At 43.5% G+C, this 21388-nt stretch overlaps 1 protein-coding gene across 8 annotated transcripts in view; it reads right to left on the bottom strand.

Annotated features, from left to right (window-relative positions):
* CPEB3 (cytoplasmic polyadenylation element binding protein 3) overlaps positions 1-21388 on the bottom strand; it is a 187528-nt gene that overhangs the window by 131874 nt on the left and 34266 nt on the right. For 6 of the 8 annotated variants that reach the window (XM_048855998.2, XM_048855995.2, XM_048855997.2 and 3 more), the window contains exon 3: positions 5636-5795. In XM_048855998.2, the coding sequence (XP_048711955.1) occupies positions 5636-5795 (160 nt within the window). The remainder of the gene's footprint in view (positions 1-5635; positions 5796-21388) is intronic. The other 2 variants (XM_075130967.1, XM_075130968.1) reach the window with 1 other exon arrangement.

Genomic DNA, 21388 nt, shown 5'->3' with positions numbered 1-21388 from the left:
CTCTGTGGACCAGGGATCCTGTCCATTTGCTGGATCAGGAAGGCAGCCTTCAGTCAGTATAAACTAAAGCTATTTATCCAAAAGTCTTCTTTGTCTCTGGAGAATCCAGTTTGAACTAGTATATGCATACCTCCTCCGAGCGGGACTTCAAAGGCTGTGTGACAAAGTTCCTCCTCTGCCTTGGTGGGTCCTGTGCTTATTGGCAGATTTGCTCACCTCAGAGATTCAAGGCAGCCCTCAGTTTGGCCACTTTTGCTAGTGGCTCAAACCTGCTGTTCACTCAGCTAACCTCATCACTGGCCAGCATGGGGAAACTGAAGGAGAACAATCCCTGCAGGGACCTTCCCCTCTGGTGGGACTCAGAGTCGAGGACAACTCCTCCTGTATCCAAAAGGGAGTTGGCAGGATGGGGGGGGGGGAAACCCGGGCCCGCCCTCTACTCCAGGTTCAAGCCCAGGGCCCTTTGGATCACTGCTGTCTACAGCGTTTCTTGTAACAGCTGTGCAACGGCTACTTCCCCATGGCCTCTTCCCAACAACTTCTTTACCCTCACCACAGGACCTTCCTCCTGATGCTAGATAGCGTTTGTACTCCTTAGTCCTCCAGCAGCACACCCTCTCACTCTCAGCTCCTTGCACCCTCTTGCTCCCAGCTCCTCGCATGTGCCTCACTAACTGAAGTGAGGTCCTTTTTAAACCAGGTGCCCTTATTAGCCTGCATATTTGTTGTGGATATTATAGGATATTTGCAAGTCTGTCACACATATATGCTTAGAAGTTTTGAGGCTGAAGAAATCCCCTTTTGCTCACCATAAAAAAGGTTGTTCCAAGTCCTTTCCCCTTCTTCCTCCTCTAAATATGACAGGTGGTTAGGAATATTGGCCAAAAGAGGGGACAAGGCCACAGATGTTGGAACTGGTCAGGTGGCACAAGAAGTGACTGGGAAATGACACCTTAACTGACTTGGGAGATGCAGAAAGTGAGGATCCCCAGATCCTGATGGTTGCAAAGGAAAATTATCAGTGTGGCCAGCTAGTCACTGGGCTAGAGGGAGGGCAAGGGAAGGGGGCTGAAATGAGGCACTCCAAGAGGCTGGAGAAGCTGAGAACACCCCTTGGAGCCCAAGGGAGTAAAGAGCCCAGGATATTGACACACTCCTGATCCAAGAGCTGCGCCTGAGGGCCTATAAGCCCACACCAGGCAGATTTGGAAAACTCACAGAACAGAGTATCAGAGACTCCATCTGAGTCCAGCCTCATCAGAATTGGTTATTGAGTTTCCCCCCAGAAAAGTGCACTAAAAAGAACCAGGTTGCTGAGTATCTGCAAAAAGAACAGGAGTACTTGTGGCACCTTAGAGTTAGTCCTAAGTTAGTCTCTAAGGTGCCACAAGTACTCCTGTTTTTTTAAAAAAAAAACAAAACAGTCTATGCTCTGGAGATAGTGCCGAAAGACTAACATGGACTATCACTGGAGAAGAACCAGGAATCCTAGTGACCAGGAAAATGGGCAAAGCTGAATGAGTTCCTTGTATTGCCAGTGCCATTGCAAATAACTCAACTGCATACTCTCTAGACACTTAAGTTTTTTCTTCTTTTTCCAGGTTGGTGCTGAGAACTCCAGCACTGAAGATCCCTTTGCACTTTTTCTGTCCTGTCCTTTACTAATTTTGTTGGAACCAAGCACAAAGGAGACAAACTCAAAGTATCCCAGCACAAAGTGGACAAACACCTGATCATATGTCAGAGCCAAGAAAGGCATGGTGCCTTCGCTGCCTTTTAGTACAGGCCTGTGATTGATGGCCTTACAAGTGCAGTGATCCAAGAATGGACTTTCCCCACATAGAACAAATGGCAGAGCACAAGGGGCTGAGATATCTCCCAGGAGGGAATGATGTATTGCACACCACTTAATTCTGCCCTTCATATCTGAATCCTTAAAGTCAATTAGACCTTCTGGTTGTACTCCAGAACCCTACTTCAAAGTAAAAACCTAGGACCAAGATCTTGGGCCTAACTTTATGGTCCTATTTTTGAAAATCTTGGCCTAGGTATGTAATGGCATAACTAAAGTACACCCAAGGGAATTTAGAATCACCTCCCACCACCAACCCACACCCCTCCCTCGGGGGTAAAAATCAAAAACAAAAAACATTTTAGGCAGAGAGAAAATCCCTACATTTCCATTTGGCCCTTGAAAAGGAAGGAACAGAAGCAGGTGGGGGCCACACTTCTCTTTAATTATCTCTACTTCAAAAGTCTATTGGCAAATGACAGGGCTCCTGTGGCCCCAGTAGACACCACTTTCCCAGAAGATTTCTGAAGCTCCGCAGTGCTGGGAGCAAGGTATCACATAAGTGTGAATATGAAAAGGCCATCTCAAAAAAGACTGAATATTTGCTGAAAAGTTTGTTCATTGCCCACTGGCAGGCTGACATATTCTCTGAAATAGTCATATTGGCTCTGCAACAGGCCTGAAGCTTCCAAGATTTGTATAGTTTGGAAGGCAGAGTGAAACTTTTTACTAGAATGAGCTAATGCTTGCCTCTATTTTCCAAACACAGTGCTTTTGCTACGTCTTTTCACCTCTCCCATCTGTCTGAAAGCTTGTACAATACTAGAACTAGTACGATTAATAAAGCCAATTGATATGTAAGTGCATACTAGCAAGAGTAATTTCGGCAAAATTAGCCTATTTTACCAAGGGTGAGCAATTCATTACCTAAAAAGGTAATCTTCTCAAATTAAAGATACCCTAATTTAGGAGAGATCCATCTCAACTGAAACAAACTTGGAATGTTTGGATTTGAGAGTGGTAGCTCTACCTAGTGAGCTAAACGAGATATGTCCACTTACTGAGAGTAGTCGTAAACCACCCGCCAGTCTCTCTGAAGCTTTCAGTTACTTACTATGAGAGTATTACTTTCCATTAAATTAATTGTAGTAGCTTGTTCGATTAAGACAGAACATACTCCAGCATCTACAGAAGAGGAAGAACTGCCTGAAGTTGAATCCTAGGAAGACAGATTATGTTTGTGGGCAGAGGGAAACACTTTGAAGAACCATCTGCCTGGTCCCCCTTTGACTAAAGTCACATGCTCCCACAGATCCAGACAGTTTGCAGTTTGAAAGTTCTTCTGGATTTCCTACCAAAGCTGGCCCTGGATAGCAGCATCTGTGGAAAAACTCCACCTACTAGATCTGACTGGCTAGGAAAGCATGTTCTATCCTTGCTGATGACTTGGCAACTACCCTTTGCACAGAAAACAAAATGTTATCCATGACAGCTGATTGAGATTTGCCTGTTCTGAAACTTTTTTTGTATTCCACATAAAGATATATTTATTAGCTTTTCACACATACTGTAGCTGTTTTAATTAGAAACCAACTCACCCATCTCACCATGGATACCTGAATCTTAGATCAACAACAGTGGAAAAATTTAGTTCCTGCTGCCCTCAAATATTTAGTGTGCGTGTGTGTGTATATAATACAATCATAGGTCTGGAAGGGACCTCGAAAAGTCATCTAGTTCAGTGCCCTGCACTCATGGCAGGACTGAGTATCCCTGTCTACACTATCCCTGACAGGTGTTTGTCTAACCTGCTCTTAAAGATCTCCAATGACAAAGATTTATTCCAGTGCCTAACTGCCCTAAAAGTTAGGAAATTTTTCCTAATGTCCAAGGTAAACCACGCTTTCTGCAATTTAAACCCATTGCTTCTTGTCCTATCTTCAGAGATTAGAAGAATTTTTCCCTTCCTCCTTGTAACAACCTCTTATGTACTTGAAAACTGTTCCTTTCCATCCCCTCCCCCCCCACACCCCATCTTTTTTCCTCAGACTAAACAAACCCATTTTTTCAATCTTCCCTCATAGGTCATGTTTTCTAGACCTTTAATCATTTTTGTTGCTCTTCTCTAGACTTTCTCCAATTTGTCCACGTCTTTCCTGAAATGTGATGCCCAGAACTGGAAACTGGGCTCCAGCTGAGGCTAATCAGCATGGAGCAGAGTGGAAGAATTACTTCTCATGTCTTGCTTACAACACTCATTCTAATACATCCCAGAATGATGTTTGCTTTTTTTGCAACAAATGTTACTCTGTTGACTCATGTTTATCTTGTGATCCACTATGACCTCAAGATCCCTTTTCATTATCTCTGCATGTAAAAGTACAATTGCATGAATTAGTAAACAAAAAAGTTCCCCAGACCACTCACTCATGTGGCATCAGCTGAGTGGTAGAAGTAGTTTCATCTGTACCCCTGCAGTTGAAAGGGCAGATCTGCTCCTGAAGAAGTAATCAATCATCAATATTTCCCTGAATCCACCAAGCAAATAAGTTACACTGCTTCCAATCCATCCATTTGGGTTTTAATTCATGCTAAATCGATCTACAGATCCGTCTGTCTTTTTGTAATCTTTGCTGACTTGTTAAATTTGAGAATAGCTGCACATCCTTGTTTCAAAATTGCTAAATTTTTACTTTGAGGATGGAAAGTAGTAACAGTCTTTGAGTGAGCAAATATTGAGTTAATTGCAATTATCACCCAACTTTAGCACCAACAACAATTGTCATTATATATGCAGAGATAATGACAGTATTGGGTAGTAACAACTGCGCAAGCCAGGATATTGTACTTGATAGACAAGTAGTCTGTTCCTATATGTCACATCCTGATTGAGTACCATACACATGACAATTTGTATACTTGTCTGATGCAAGAACTGAATCTAGTGTGTATAAATCACATTAGCAAGAAATATTTTTCCTTTTGATACATCTCTTTAATCTTTTTTTCCCTCCGAGTTCTTGTTGTACCAATAAAATAAAAACCAGCAGGATCTTATTAAAGGGAAAAAGGCAAAATACCACATTTATTCTGCTGATTGATTCATTCTCTTTACCCCTTTCAAAACTCAAAGTTCCATTCCTTCAGTTTTCTGACACTACACACGCAGTCCTGTGTCACAGCCATCACACTTTGGAGCTTGTCAGCACCATCACTCAACTGTCTGGGTGGGTGAGAGACATAAAACCCCATCTCTCTATTGCTGAGCATGGTGCTTTCACAACAATGCCAGTCTGGAGATCACAATACCAGCTGTCAAACTTGGATCTCACACTGGATCACACAAGTATTACTACAGTTGCTAGGATACGTGTGTGTGTGTGTGTATATAAGATATTCTTTAAATTCTGTTTTAATATCCACGATAAAGGGGATATTTTAGATCACTATCTTCTAACTTAATGATTCATGCAAAATGGTCTACTATAAAAAAATTACACAAAATTAAAAATTGAACTGGACTCTTATTGCTTGTTTTCTGAAATAGAAGACTGAAGTTGAAAACCTTACTGAGCAATTTTTTACGACTGAAAACAAAAACAAGCCTCTATAAAACTAAAGCTTAGATAACATTGGAATTCATCATCTTTCACATATGGCATACTACATTCACACACATTTAGCCTTGGTCATCTGAGATTATTGAGTCATGTTTTTTAGATGGGCTAATAGCAGCTTTAAATATGCACCACTCTGTTTACTAGCAGAAAATGTATAGCAATTATTGAAAAGTTGATTTTTGTTTAAACACCAAGCAAGCATGGACATATGAATATTCCTAACCTGTAAAATGATTCCTCCACATTATATCAGCGAAACTCATTGGTGGGCCACTGGGAGGGTAGTGTTTACCTTTCAGAGGCTCATGATCAGTCCTTATCATATCCATTAAAGAATTTTCCAAAGAGTGCAAGTTAAAAGTGTCATAGGGCCTATTCCGGTCCTAAAAGAAAAGACAGAAAGAAAAACACTGTTACAATATAGTCATTTCATAACACAAGCACACTTCGTACATTGTATTACTTCAGCATTACCAGTTAAAAAGTATCATGGAGGAAAAACATATAACATTTATAATAAATCAAGAAAAATTATGATTGTGATATTTATAAATATAGTGTTAAAAGGGATAATACATGGGACTGCTCAAAATAATATACGCTAAGAGTTTTAACATATACCTCTCTCTAAACAGGTGTGTATAACTCTTACCCCAGTAACATTCTCTACATTTAATTAGGATTTGGAAATAAGCCCTCCTTCCACACATTTTTTTGGGGGGGGGGGGGGGGAGAGAAGATAAAGAGTGACATGCAGAGTTTTAAAATTGTATTTCTTTGTTTCCAACTTCTGCCTTCATTTTCTGACATAGAGCTTCTCTGAACATATGTGGTGCAGAAGCAATCAGTGCTCAGGTAGCCACAGCTTCCCAACAGAGCATTGTTGCTTTCCTCTATGGAAGTCTAACAGGGCAGAGGCAAACTCTCAGATTATAAAAGGTACACAGCAGGGTGCAAGGCAATGCAAGAGAGCTAAGGGGGACAGTACTTCCAACCTCAAGTGTTCAAAAATATTGAGTCAGGCACCAAAAAAACCTCAAGAGATTTCTTTTAAATATCATGATTAAGCCATATTAATTTGAGATTCTTTTTTATTTAACCTTCTGCTTTTTGAATTTTAAGGATTAATTTGACCTCCAATTAAAATGACAAATTTCATATTATTTGGAGAAGAAACTCTGGTTCTAGTTTTACTCACAAAACCCTAACTACAGTTCAAGGATTTGTTGAGGGCTGAAATGGGTATAACCAGAGAGACAAGGTGGGTGAGGCAATATCTTTTATTGCACTAACCTCTGTTGATGAGAAAGACAAGCTTTGGAGCCCCACAGACCTCTTCTACAGGTCTGGGAAAGGTACTCCGAGCATCACCGCTAAAAGATATTACCTCACCCACCTTATCTAATATCCTGGGACCGACACGGCTACAACTACATTTCATACAACAATGGGTATAACCACACATTTTAAATTGAGAACGTAACATGAGGCAACAGAAATGCATGTCTTAACTTCACCAGCAGGACATCAGGTTACATGCTTAGAGATGAAACTACTGCATCAACTACCTAATCCACTATCCTGCCACTGCAATATAGTATTCGTGAGGAATGGATACTCAGTGTGGGCAAGTTGGTGGAAAAGGTTAGATAGAAATTAGGTGGATTCCCCTGCACACACACAATTAGAAAGAATCTATAAATTTAACTTAGAAATCTACAAATTTAACCTAGGAGATTTTACATGGACGATTCCAGTTTCTTTAAATAAACACAAGCTCTAACTTTTTTTTTTTAGCACATCAGTCTAATAAACTAAATATATACATATCGCTAGTCTTAAAAAAAAAAAAGACTACAGGGGAATAGGATTAAAAATCTTTACACAGTTAAAGGGCACCAATATAAGGGAAATGGAAGAATTGTTTGAGAAGGAATAATATGTAACAGGATGAAACCGAGCAAAGGAACTTTTAAGGCTGGACATCAAGAAAAAGTTTTAACAAGGTCAATTGAACGATGGAATAATCTTCTTAAGGAAGTGATGGAATCCCTGCTGCCAATGTTGTTTAAACTTAAGACAAAGCACTTGAAAATGTTATGCAGGGCACCATCCTGCTGATAAGGACATGGAGTGGGTAATCTAGGACTTCTCCATCTCTAAATTTTAGGATTTTATGAGTGATCAAACTTCATTTAATTAATGCATCAGATACTTCATTCTAGTCATGAATTGGGAAATGTACTACAAACCTGAACCTTTACATTCTCAGTCAATTCATTCACACTGTTACTGACAAATAGGGAGAAAGGATCACGTAGAAGAAGGTAGCAGAAAGCGTTCGATTATTTCCTACTGTGCCGTGTTACATTCACTTCTCCTCCAGTAAATAAAAGTGGTTCAACATTCCTCTGTGCCAACTGAATAATATCTGCCTTAGACCTAAGAATCACAGAGTCAAAGTTCTCTTCCATGCTATGACATCACAAGATCACTTATGCAGGCCAGGAGGTTAAGTACAGAATGTTTGGGAAACAACAATATCCATAAGGCATATTTAATGTGAGTTTTTTCCCTTCCATATGTGGATCTGGCATGACTAACAGAGGGTCCAGACCTTTCACATGAAGCTACACTTCTGGAGCTTTCTGATCAGCTTGCCCTGAACCTTCAGCATCACAGTACATGCATGAGGATGGCCATATTGGTCCAGAAGTGGGTTGCTATAACCATCTAGAAGCTGGTGACCTCAGACTGCTACAAGTCCTTTGCTAACTAGTTTGGTGCTGGAAAGTCAACTGTGGGTAAAGTGATGGCAAAGGTTTCTGAGGCAATCAGGCATGTGATTTACCCAAAGGTAATGGGCATAAATATCCCTGAACTAATTGCTGGTTTTGAAAGAATGAGTTTATAAATTGCATTGGGCCCCTGATAGGACTCATGTCCCTATAGTTTGCCCTCTTCAAGGAATACATGAGTGCACAAATCACAATGAGTGCTACTCCATCATCATGCAGGCCCTGGTAGACCACAAAGGCCAATTTACGGATGCCAACGTGGGCTGCCTGCAAAAGTTCACGATGCCACTGTTTTCCAGCAACCAGGAGTCTACATTTGTGGACAGGGTGAGACACTATTTCCACCAAATGACATTGTCATAAGTGTAGTTAGACCCCCCCATTATTATCCTGGGGACTCTATGTACACCCTTCTGTCTTGTCTCATGAATCCATATTCTGATCTCAGAGGGCCTATCAAAAGAAGGTTCAATTGCATTCTCAGCAGGTCCAGAATGGTGGTTGAACGTGCGTTTGTCAGACTGAAATCCAGCTGGTGCTGTTTACAGCCACGTTAGATGCCTGGGTCATCAATGAAGTCCTCATTATTGTGGCTTGCTATGCTCTTCATCATCTTTGTGAAACCAAATGTGAGCCATTTGCACCGATTATGAAGCTTTGACAGTCATTGATTGCTGACCTGGTATACCTAGGACAGCTGGAGCATGATGCACCTGAGCACAGAAATCTGGGATACTCTGTGTTCCCACATTATGGATTTGCATAGGCCAATGGAAGAGGGAGAATAGTAAGTTTACGAATGTTTTTGTACAGCAATATTTACAGTACATGAGTACTATCACATCATGCAATGAAAAGGCGATACTGTCACTGTATACAGTGAATAGGGAGCAGATTGTTATGAATTTTTCATAAGGAGGAGTTGACTTTATGGAAGCAGGCTGCACATTTACAGTATGGATTACTGTACACAGACATATAGAAAGATTGTGTTAAGATACAACCTCCCTGTTGTGCCTTATCATGTGTTTATCTTTATTATTCAAAACACACTTTCTATGATGTGACCTAGCGACGGCAATACATTTTCTTAATTAAATAAAAGCCTTTATTTGTGAACATGGATGTATTACAAACAACCCAAAATTTTACATTACAACTGCCATTATAACACCAAAACATTAATAAACCAACACCAAAACCAGTAACAAAACACAATGCATAAACCAAACACTGAACAGTGCAAACAGTAAAACCAGTGCTATCAAAACAATCCCCTAAATCTTGTGCGTCCTTTGGAATGTTCTTCCTTCCCTTCCTTTAGAATGCACTTGGTGCCACTGCACGGGTGTGGAAGCCTGCAGGTGGGCCAGAGTCAGCACGGAGATTGAAGTATGCAAGGGAAAGGGGGCTTGGATGGGGGTGCAGGACAGCAAGTGGGTAGATTTGCCATGTCCAGCAGCTCTTATGTCTCAGTTGCATATGCCATCCAACCAGGGAACTGTCCAAAGTGTCCTGGTCTGTAGTTTGTGGTACTGTGGAGGGGACTCAGGGTGAGGAGCAGGCGCCGCAGGAGTTTGCACTCTCGCAGCTATTAGTGAAAGCTGCCTCTCAAAACAGGTCTTTCTACTACATTTAGTCTTCTTCCCTCAAGTGATGCTCCTGTTCCAGGAACTGTGATGCTTCCTCACTGCAATTCTGTCCTCAAGCTCTGCAGCCTGCTTGTGCCTTTCCACATGATGTGAATCCTTCTCTCTTTGGTACTGCACCTGCTTGCTGGCCCGGTCCCAAATGTCAACCATAAGTTCATCAAGGTAACACTTCCTCTTCAACTGATCCATGAGGGTTCTGAGACTCAGTTCTGCCTAAGTCTGCCTGAGTTACTGAGGCAGAATGGCCAATTCAGGTTGAGGGACCTGCAAGAAGACATAAAACAGTATGTTATTGTTTTAGTAATGCCGATGGCTCAGTGCATGAGCATAGGAAAAAATCCCCATGAAATGTCATAGTAAAAAAAAAAAAGCACTTTGTAAAACTAAACTTCAATATATTGAGAGGGGAACGCTTCAGATTCTAAAAGTTCCATGGACAGAACCCGCTTAATTGCAGTGAAAAGAGTGCACAGAGAATGGTAAGTTAAAAATCAAAATTGTTTTTTGTTTAGAAATTGCCAACCACCTTGGGCTTTTTTGGGTGTGCATATGAGGGAGTGGACTGTAGCTTACTACATAAGGCCCTCTCTATTATTTCACGCACTCACATTTTGGAAGACAAAACAATTCTTGTGGTTCCAGAATGGTAAAGGGATATTTTATTTCAAGCTGTTCATTGCAAACTAGCCGTATATGCCACAGAAGTTTTCAAACTTATGCTGACTGAACAGCACATTTATGGGTGAACTGGCTTGGTCATGTACCAAGGTGACTCCCAGAAGTATACCATTTCCCAAAATGTGTTTGCCTATCTGGAGTTCTTCCTACAGGAAAAGGTTTGCAGCTATCAGTACCTGGTATTAGGTCAAAAGTCATGGGGCAATTCAACAGATGTTATATTAGTACCCACATGGATTACTGTCTCCTCACAGCTTCTGATAGAGCCTACATGCAAACAAATGCTAATATGGACTTGCCAAGAACTCCACAACAACCTTCCGCCCCCTCGGCACAGTTCTGAACTGCATACAACTCCCCAACTGTCTTTTGGACAAATGATTTTGTCACCCATGGACTACATTTAGCTTAAATGTATTGCATTTCACTCTCATTCTCCCTCCCAATACAGTTCACGGTTTACAGGAAGCTTGTTAAACCATTGGGCTGGTACAGAGCAGCATAGTAACAGGGAAAGCAATATAAGGTCCATATTTTAACACCCTGGCACATTGTAGCATGAAGGTGTGAGTTTCTATTAAACCTTTGTTTTTAAATGCTTGTTTCACAGTTTGTACTTCCCGATCTCCATTTTGAATTCCAGAAGGTGTTGATAGTGAAGAGCAGGGAGAGGAGGATGCTAAGCTTCTGGCATGCAATCCACCATTACGGATACATGCTGCTACCAGAGGCTGGTATTAACTTTTGCATTGGAAACCCCTCCCATTATTAAATTAATAAAAACATGAAGACAAACTTACCACACTCCAGGATGACTTCTGTCTCTTGCATTTCTGCTGCCAGTTTTGCAGCAGGGTGCTGCTCCAGGGGTGGCATCAAAAAGCTTCTCCAAGTAGACACCCAGGATGATCTGCAGCTGCTCTAGTGACTAAGCCTCTTTGGGAGTTGATTTCAGCAAATTACTTCAGTAGTTTCATCCTGTGCCTGCTGACTCCCTTCCAGTCTTATACTGGATTCGTGGGTGAGAAAGTCACCATCCCGGCTGGCCAGGTTGTCATAAAGAGTTGGTGGCTCTGTGCTTTGCACAGTACCAAACACCCAGTCAAACTCCTCAGGATAGAGACAAGTTCCCAAAAGTGTGGTTCTCATCACTGGCTTTCCAATAGTTGGTCTTGAGCCACTTAATCCTCTCCCTGCAGTGGTCACTGGTCTGGTGAATCCTCAATGCTGCCAGTTACTTCTCTGTTTCCTGGTACAAGTAGTCATTCCTGGAAGTTTTGCTCGCCTCACATCAGATTCACCAAAATGTATCTGTGCTCCCATGACCAGAAGGCAGCACACTTGTCAAAGGACTTCTTCTGGTCAATTGCCATTGCAAATGCAGAAGACAGTTTAATCCATTTGCTTCTCAGCGGTCAGATAAAATGGAAAAGTTAAACTACTGTACTTGAACAACTGGGAAAGGGGTGTGCTTCTGTTTCCGCTGAATCAATTTGCTATGCTTGGGATGGAGAGGACAAAACACCAGCCAATAAGACTGCAGGATAGTGTTGGCAGACTGAGGGCCTGAGTCCAGAGGGGCCTGCCCAAGCTGCATTCATGCTGCAGAACAATGGAGTTTGGGTCTGAGCTCCCAAGGGACCCAGGCTCAAATCCTCCACCCTACATGGTCCTGGGTCTCAGGCCCAAGTCCTACAGAATTGTGTGTAGGTGGAAGTGGGATTTGGGCTTGAGCCAGAGTCTGAGCTTACACTGCAGTGTAGACATACCCTTGGACCCCCATTAACAGTTATGGGTTATGAGGAAGTAGCAGAGAATTACCCTTCTAGAGCTGCCAGAAAAAAAACAGATCAATATCTTTGTCACAGTTAAACTCTTACAATCAATCAATAAAAATTAAGGTAACCATACCTCATTGCAATTCCTTCACACCATCTTCTTGCCAACCAACAGTGCAATTTCCTCATACCACCTGCTTGCAGGTCACATGCTATTGCAGTTCTCTTTCAGCAACAGGCTACATCACTGTCTAAGTCTCAGCTTTCAGTTCTACCTCTCAAACTGCCTGCTACCCAGGGTCTTCCCTCCAAAGGCTCACAAGCTGTTCCAACTCAGCTCATACACAGCCTTTGTCTCTAGCCTGATTCCTTTTGATCTCAGGATATTACTTCATTTTCCTGCACTCTGGAGATGACAGAGCCGCTAGTGGCTCCATGTTGAACAGAGCAGTAGAGCCCTCTACTGGCTAGATCCTTTCCCTCTAGCTCAGCCAGGGAGAGGGGAAGGTACTCAACAATGAGCCAGAAGTTCATTACAATAAATTCAGACACCGAACATATCATCTGAAGTACTCCATACAATATTTATGATGCTAGATTTTTGAGAGGCCTGGTTCAATGATTGCTACCTTACAATGAGTTGGTTTTTTTTTTAATAGAACTGCATCTGTGACTTTAGAACATTCGTATTTCCTAGAATGCTTGCCAAATGGACACTTAAGAGGCAGTGTATTATCAAAATAGAATAAAACCACAATCTACAAAGTGTCTCAAAATTTCACAAATTAAGAATTCAGATATCAATCATAAAAAAGTTAAATTTTATCTAATTTGGTTTCAACATATTTTCTGGGAATATAAATCATTTATGAGATGTAATCATTAAAGAACATTTTAACTTATGTGACAGGGTCAGGCCAGATGGCTACAGGAGCGTGTTCGAAGGCAGCTATATTAGTCCCAGATTAAGCAGGTCCATTTTCCCTGGGTAAGGAAACAGGGGCAGTTCCAGAACAAGAAGGAACTTTGCTGGAACAAATTCAGGCAGGCAGGCCAATTAGGACACCTGTGGCCAATTAAGAAGCTGCTAGAACCAATTAGGGCAGGCTGGCTAATCAGGGCACCTGAGTTTAAAAAGGACCTCACTTCAGTTTATGGCATGCATGGGAGGAGCTGAAATTGAGAAGGATTACTGCTGGAGGACTGAGAAGTACAAGCATTATCAGACACCAGGAGGAAGGTCCTATGGTGAGGATAAAGAAGGTATTGGGAGGAGGCCATGGGGAAGTAGCCCAAGGAGTTGTAGCTGTCGCGCAGCTGTTCCAGGAGGCACTCTAGACAGCTGCAGTCCATATGGCCCCGGGCTGGAACCCAGAGTAGAGGGTGGGCCCAGGTTCCCCCTAAATCTCTCAACTCCTGATCAGACACAGAAGGAGTTGACCTGGACTGTGGGTTCCATCAGAGGGGAAGGTCTCTGGGCTGTTCCCCGACCCACATGATGGATCGGCAGAGACTGGGGGTTGTTCTTCCTTTTTTCCCATGCTGGCCAGTGATGAGGTTAGCTGAGTGAATGGCAGGTTTGAGCCACTTGCAAAAGTGGCCAAACTGAGGGCTGCCGTGAATCTCTGAGGCAAGCAAATCCGCCAATAAGCGCAGGACCCACCAAGGCAGAGGAGGAACTTTGTCACACTTTTAAGAAATAATTATGCAATCAGTGGAAGACTCCACCACCTCTCAAACTATATTTTCTTTTTAAATGTTCATTTAAGCAGATTTAGCTCAGGCAAGAACAAAAGTAGAATTCCCAATACAGACAATTCAAAGTGTACACACTGGAAGTTTTTACATTCAAAAGATCTTTCACTGTTGATTACCATATCCTTTCAGGAAAATAAATCTAACTTCCACTAATATGCAATAGAAAACTAAGAAATTGTAAAAATTCAGCTGGACTTGCTCTTCAGTGGAATAAAAAGGAAGACTAGATAAAAAGATATGGTAATTTAGACACAAGAACTGCCCTACTGGGTCAGACCAATGGTCCATGTAGCTCAATATCCTCTCTTACTGTATCTCTTTGATCATCATCATTCAACCAAGTTTCTGTGATGCCTATTATATTAATATCCTCACAATACCAGGCACTCCAATTCACCCATCTTAGTGTTTAGACTGCTAACATTTGTATACAAGCACTTATAAAATTCTACACTTTTTAGCTGTCTGCCATTATGTGATGTAATTGAATGGGATTTTTTCATTTGACTGTTTCTTTTCAATTCCTACCTGTACTTTATCAACCTCAATCCTCTTCTCCTTACTAAGATATAGAGAATCTCCATTAATAGATCCTTCCTAAGGGATCTCTGTGCTCTTCTGTACCTGTTGGCTTCCCCCAAGCCCTTATTTAAAAACTCCTTGTAGATGTGTGGACTCACCCCTGCAGCGCCTTCTGCTGGTCGTGGTGGTGAATTAGCTTACCAGGCTTCTGAGCACCCTCTGCAGGCCAGTAATCTGCCTTACCGCTGGCCCCGTGTCCCTCCCGGATCCGGTGCCCCTTGTCTCCTGGGTGGCTGCCCCCTGGCAGTACACCCACTGTCTCTCAGGGTCCCCCTCATCCACTATCCCCACCTTGCCTCATTGTAAGGCTACTACCAGTCACCAACTAGCCCCTGCTCACTGGGGCAGACTGCAGTATAAGAACCACTCATCACTGGCAAGGAGGGGTTTGGACCTGCTGCCTCTGCCTACCCGTGGGTCATCCCCTGTAACCCCAGCACCTCTCTGGGCCCTATGCCAGGACCTGCAGCCTGGGGCTTGCCAGCCTGGAGCCTCCCTGCTCTTCTGGCCCTTCCCCAGCCCTGCAGCCCTTCCAGCACCTTCCTGCAGGCAGCCAGGCCCTGCTCCCTCTCAGACCAGAGAGGGCTTAACAGCTCTTGGCTCGCTGCCCACTTATAAAGGCCAGCTGAGCCCTAATTGGGACTTGGCCCCAGCTGAGCCTACTTCCCTACTCCGCCTGGGCTGCTTGCCCCAGCCACAGCCCTCTCCTGGGCTGTTCTAAGTCCCTCAGGGCAGGAGCAGGTGTCTACCCTGCTACACTCGTCTACAACCTTTTTAATTTTATATGCCAGCAATGTGGTTCCATTTTGGTTTAGGTGATCAAAAACCCTTTTAACAGAAAGGGTAGTGAGACATACTTGTTTGCCTAGAAGAGTCCATCTGAGACATACATCATTTATTTTATTTATAGGCTTTCCATGGAGAAGTGCCTTTAGATGAATATCTTCGAAGAGATCTTAAATGAGAGTTCAGAATAGTAGAAGTACAAGAGAGACAACAGCCTGCATTTTGGATGTAGTGGCCTCCTCCTGTTTTTTATTTCTAGGTGAAAAATAAAGTGCATTTTACCAACAAATCTCTTGAGAGTACTAATGTGGTCAATAGCCTTTTCAAGGAACTACACATGTGAACAGATACTTAAAAGGGGTGGGGAGAGTCATACATATTTAGCAACTTCATACCATGGTGCAGATTTGTTAGAAACCTGTGTAACTTCAAAAATTCTAATAATTCCCTTCCTTCAAAAATGGAAAGTGTTATGTATGTCAATAGAAAATTACATACACACAGCAGAGATACACACATGATAAATTTAATCTATCAGATATTTATGGGACCCTTATCACCACAGAATCTGAGTGACAATCATTAATGGATGTTTATCCTCACAACTCCCTTGCATCATATTTGTATCAAATATACATGCTATAGCATATAAATACACATATACCCTATATACATATCACACACACTATAAGGCCAAGATTTTCAAAAATAGGAGTCGAAAGTTAGGCTCCTCAGTAAGTTAGATTTTTTTCATACATGCTGAGCACCCATCAGCTTCCATCAATTTCAGTGGGAGCTCTTGAATGCTCAGCATATTGGACAGTCAGCCCATTTATTTAAGAGCTTAAGTTTAGGCTCCTATTTTCTGAAAATCCACCTACCCATGTGGGAAGATAGTCCCTTATTCCTCAGCCTTTGAGTCAGCTCCCCAGGCTTTATTCCTGGACTTTTGTGTTTCCTCTCTTAGGTTTGCCTCTTTGCAGTCCTTCTAGAGTCCACCAGAAGTAAGTTGAATGAACACAGTAGAAACAATGGATCAAAATTCACTCTACAAAAGGTCCTCAATAGCAGCTAGGATGTTTGTAGGGAAGTAAACCTGGGACTGGGAACAAATCAAGTTATGGAACATGAAGAGGTAACGTTCTGGCAGGGGGAAAACTAGCAAGAAATCTACAGATTCTTCTGGGGCCCGAAGAAGCCCACAGAGCCTAAACCTACACAGACATCCTAGGTTGTACATAGAAGAGAAACTCTGGCAAGGTAGGCATCTCCTTTGGGCAACAGGAGTCATCATGCCAAGAAAAGATGAAGTCCAGCAGTCTATCATAGCCTCTACTTTTGCATTGCTATCGATGGCAGCTGAATCCTCCCTATTCATTAATACATGTGGCAGCACATCGTAAGGCCAAAATACTTCAGTTTTGCAAGAAAGTCATTTTGTAACAATGCTCACAGAAGCCATGGATTCCATAGCTTCAAGTCCTTGCATCAGCCCACACATCTCGAGTACTTTTCTCACTACACAGTTACATTAGCTATGTATACACATGCAACATAGCTTCTTAGTTGTGCATTTTATAATCTCAGTGAAAAAACACATGTATTAAATATATACAGCATGGGATTTTTGAAGTGTCATAACTTAGTCAAATTCTAACCAAAATTTCACTTAACCGCTGAAGGCACTTTTCAGTAAAGATTTTTAAGCCAAATTTCAACTTTCTATCTCGAGTCATTTTCACTGTAGAACTTTTTAAAAAATTGAAATTTATATATATATATATATATATATATATAAAAATTATGTAATACTAATTAGGCCCCCTTTTGAATGCATGATGATACATTCTTTAGTTATATGACCACATACTATATTTTCCCACTGGCCCCTGTGTCAGTGTACAGGCTGGACCTAGCCTGGGAATTAATCATGCTTGTGTAGTGAAGGAGATTGCGGTCTAAGAACCCTGCCTCTCTTGTTGCAAGTGGGTAGCGAATGAAGCATGGAATCTCAGGAAGAGAAAGGACAGTCTGATGGTTAAGATAATTGCATGCTCTCCTGGAGAAATGGATTCTACCCCACCTCTGTCACAGAATTCCTAAGTGATGCGAGCAAAGTCACTTAAACCAAAACTTTTCAGTGATGGTCAGTAATTGTGAAATAATGAACACAGCCCACTTGAGATCCTGGGCTCTGATTTTCAGAAGCGCTGAGCACTCACAGCTGCAAACTGAAATTAATAGGAGCTGTGCTTGAACATATCAAGTGGTATAGAATGCTAAGTACTCTTAAAAAAATCATGCCCCAAGTATCTCATATTGGGTACCCAAAACCAGTGCATAGTTTTGTCTTTAATCTCTTTGCTTCATCCCCACTTCACAGATATAAAACGGGCAGAATAGCCCCTTCACCTTAATGAAGATAAATTTGTTAATATTAATAAAGCATTCAGATACTATAATGATGAGTGTCATAAAAAGCCTGAGTAAATTAATAATTCTGTCTTCAGAACCTTAATTCCGGCATTTCCTAACTTTTGCATACCTGATTTTTCATGCTTAATAATGTTCTTTTATCATAAGGCTTTTGTGTGCATTTGCATGTAATTTGCTAGGTTTCTAAATAAGCAAACTGAAAAACCGAAATTCCATTATGTGGCATCATATCGACACCCACATAAATCATTATCAGGGTTAGGACCTTCAGATCCACCACAAAGACCTCTGACACATGAACTAACAGAGTAACTGATAGCAGTGGTAGGCTATCATCCTGTACATGGACCAACCAATAGAAAAGGAGGTACTTTATCAGTGAGTTTCACAAATATCTACTGACAGCAGAGGAATGACGAGACTCAGAAATCCTAGGTTCCGTTCCAGGGTCTGGAAGGGAGTTGTTTTCTAGTGGGCACAGACTTCTTCCCATTTTCCTCAAGCTTGACCCCTTCTGCCCTGTCCTCTCCAAACCTCCATTCCTGCCTCAGGACCATTTCTACCCCACCAGTGGTTCTTTATCCCAGTCCATCTCCCCACTCCAGGCTCCTCATCTGGTGTCTCTCTCCCCCCCACCACTGTCCCCATTCCTCTGCCCCAAGACTCTCTGTCCCAGCCTCTCTCTAAGCCCCTTGTTTAATCTTTCCCCTCCATCTTTTTGTCCTAGTCTCTCTCTCCTACACACAAACATGTACACATGTTCCCCATCAGTTTCCTTCCTCAGCAAGTCCCAATCACCTGCTGTCACCAGCCCTGTCTTAGTCTTTCCCTCCCAGTCCCCTAGTTCCCACAATTCCCATATATCCCAAACCCTGGTCCCAGTTTCTCTCTCCCCACCTCCACGAGCCTCCAGTACCATCCCCCTCGCCCTTCCTCAGCTCCCTGTCCCAATATACTTTTATCCTCTCCCCCTGGTCCAGCTTTTATTTTCTCTGTATTCAAATCAGCCATCTTCCTCTTCCACACTGCCTAGACACCACCAGGAAGGTCACTGAATGCACAGGAGAGAAGCTCCCTGCTCTCAGTTGCAGTACCTTGCCCCATCCAGTCCACAGCAACCAGGAACAGCAATTGCAAGGAAAGCTCTGGGCTGGAGCATTCTCAGTTAAAACACAACAAAAACAAAAACTAGAAAGTTGCAGGAAGGAGGGTGACAAAGCACAGAGCTCAATTGGAAATAGTTATGTAGATAACTTTGTTAGTCATTGCTGCTCTTCTACATTACTAGCTCCCAGGTCAATGGTTACTATCAAAATATATTGATGGAGGGGGAGGGGGTAAACCCAGCAAAGTTCTTATGTACTGCATAGTTGACCAACATCCACAACTGTCACTACTGAAGGCACTTTGCCAGCAAATGGCTCAATACGTTTGTTCATTTCTATTCTTTAGATATTAAATGTTTTTCATGTTGGAAGTTTGGGCTGGAGGCGGGGGGTTAAGTACTGTTGAGCTGGTTATTTCGGGGAGATTGTAATAGTTCTGCTGCTTTTGTGAATACATGTAAATTGTTCCCATAATGTAATAGGAGTTTAAAACCAAGCAAATTAGTAATTAGAAGAAGCTTCTAGTATTGCACCCATGAATATTTTAGGTGCAAAATTCAAGCTAAGCATTCCACCATATAATTCAAATAATGTTTAAGTACTGCAGCTGACATTGAACTGGCTCACAAGCTACTCTGGCTCTTGTAATATCTGGAACTTTGAATTAAACAAGTATTGTAACAGTGTGTTTTGTTGTTGTTGTTTTAAATTGTATAATGCAGAATTATAATTTGTTTGCTTTTTTTAACCTCTCTAAAGCCAGCATAGTTATGAGACTATACAAAATACTTCCTTAGTGTTTAAGTTTTCAATTCTCCAAACTGGAGCCGTGCGGGGCAAGCAAATGTAATCCCCTGGGGAGTTGGACCAAAGGAAGTATAAGGGAGGCCCACAGAAAGAAAAATGTAGAAGTTCTGTTCCTTACCATGTATAGAATTTTCAGGGGTGAAAGTAACTTAAAGGACTTACCTGTACTCCAGAGTCCTGATGAGGGGGTGGGGCCTCAACCGGAAGAGGCAGGGCCTTTAAATCCCCAGGCACTTTAAATCAGGACTTAAAGGGCCTGGGGCTAGGGCTGTGGGAGCAGCAGCTGGGAGCCCCGGGCCCTTTAAATCATCCCCTGAGCTCCCAGCTACAGAGGCAACTGAGAGCCCTGGGGTTCGGGGGTGATTTAAAGGGGGCTATTTGAAGGGCCTGGGGCCACCGCTACTGCCCCAGCCCTTTAACTTGCCACCGGAGCCCCGCTGCCGCTACCCCAGGGCTCTGGCAACAAGGCTCCGGGGACAATTTAAAGGGCCTGGGGCAGATTAACTTTTTGTGGGCTTGGCGCCAAACATTTTTGAGGGCCCCCCTGGGGAAAGAAGAGGCCAGAGGCAAGAGCACAGCAGGGCATGGGGGGGGGGGGAGGATTGGTCCCCAGCTGGAGCGAGGCAGGGTAAGATGAGCACAGTGAGGCATGGGGGAGGGGGGGAATTAGTCCCTGCTGACTGGAGCAAGGCAGGGGCTGGGGGCAAAAACACAGTGGGGCGGGAGGTAGGGTTGGTCCTTGGAGCAAAGGAGGGGCTGGGGGTAAACTGCAAGGGCAGCAGGGCTGGGGAGGGGGTAAACAGGATCCCACACACACACCCCTGCCCACATAGAGTGGGTACCTACCTTCTCCTGGTTCTAGCCCATTCTCTTTGTCTCTCTCTGCACCAAGCTGAGGGTGGGGGTGAACTGAGAACAGGGCTGGGGATGCAGGGTCTGGAAGGGAGTTAGGATGCAGGACCAGGCTAGGGGTTGGGGTGCAGGGTCTGTCCAGGAGCTAGAATGAGGGAGGGGGCTCAGGGTTGGGGCAGGAGGTTGGGGTGTGGAGCACTTACCTGGGGCAGCTCCCATTCGGTGCAAGGGGTGCAGGTGGGTATGTGGGGTGGGGAAGGGTGCAGGAGCTCCCGTTTGGTACTCAGGGTGGGGGTGGGGATGTGGGGGGGGGTGCAGGAGTCAGGGCATGGGGTGTGGGAGGGTGCAGGAGTCAGGGCAGAGGGCTGGGGGTGTGGGCTAGGGTTGCTCCCAGCTCCCTGCCCTGAGCGGTTCATGGCAGGGGGCTGGAGGGGGTATGCCCTGATTCCACCCCCTTCTCCAAGGTCCCGCCCCTGACTCTTCTCTGCTTCCTCATGCCAGCAAAGAGCTGATTGGCAGCAGGGAGAGAGAGTGAGAGGGGAGGGGGAACGCAGCACACTGGGGGAAGAGGCGGGGAAGGGGGAGCTGGGCTGCCAGCGGAGCCTGCCCTGCAGCAGCAGGACAGAGCCCCGGGAGAAGGCAGCACCAAGCTTCTGCCCCCATAGCAGAGAGCGGGGGGCGGAGAAGAGCGGCCAGGGCACCTTCCGAGCGTGGGCCCTTTAAATAGCCGCTGGAGCCTCACC

This window comes from Caretta caretta, chromosome 7 (genome assembly GCF_965140235.1).
Source record: "Caretta caretta isolate rCarCar2 chromosome 7, rCarCar1.hap1, whole genome shotgun sequence".
Lineage (NCBI taxonomy): Eukaryota > Metazoa > Chordata > Testudines > Cheloniidae > Caretta > Caretta caretta.
Note: the sequence above shows the minus strand (reverse complement) of the source record. Positions and strands in the feature narration are given on the sequence as shown.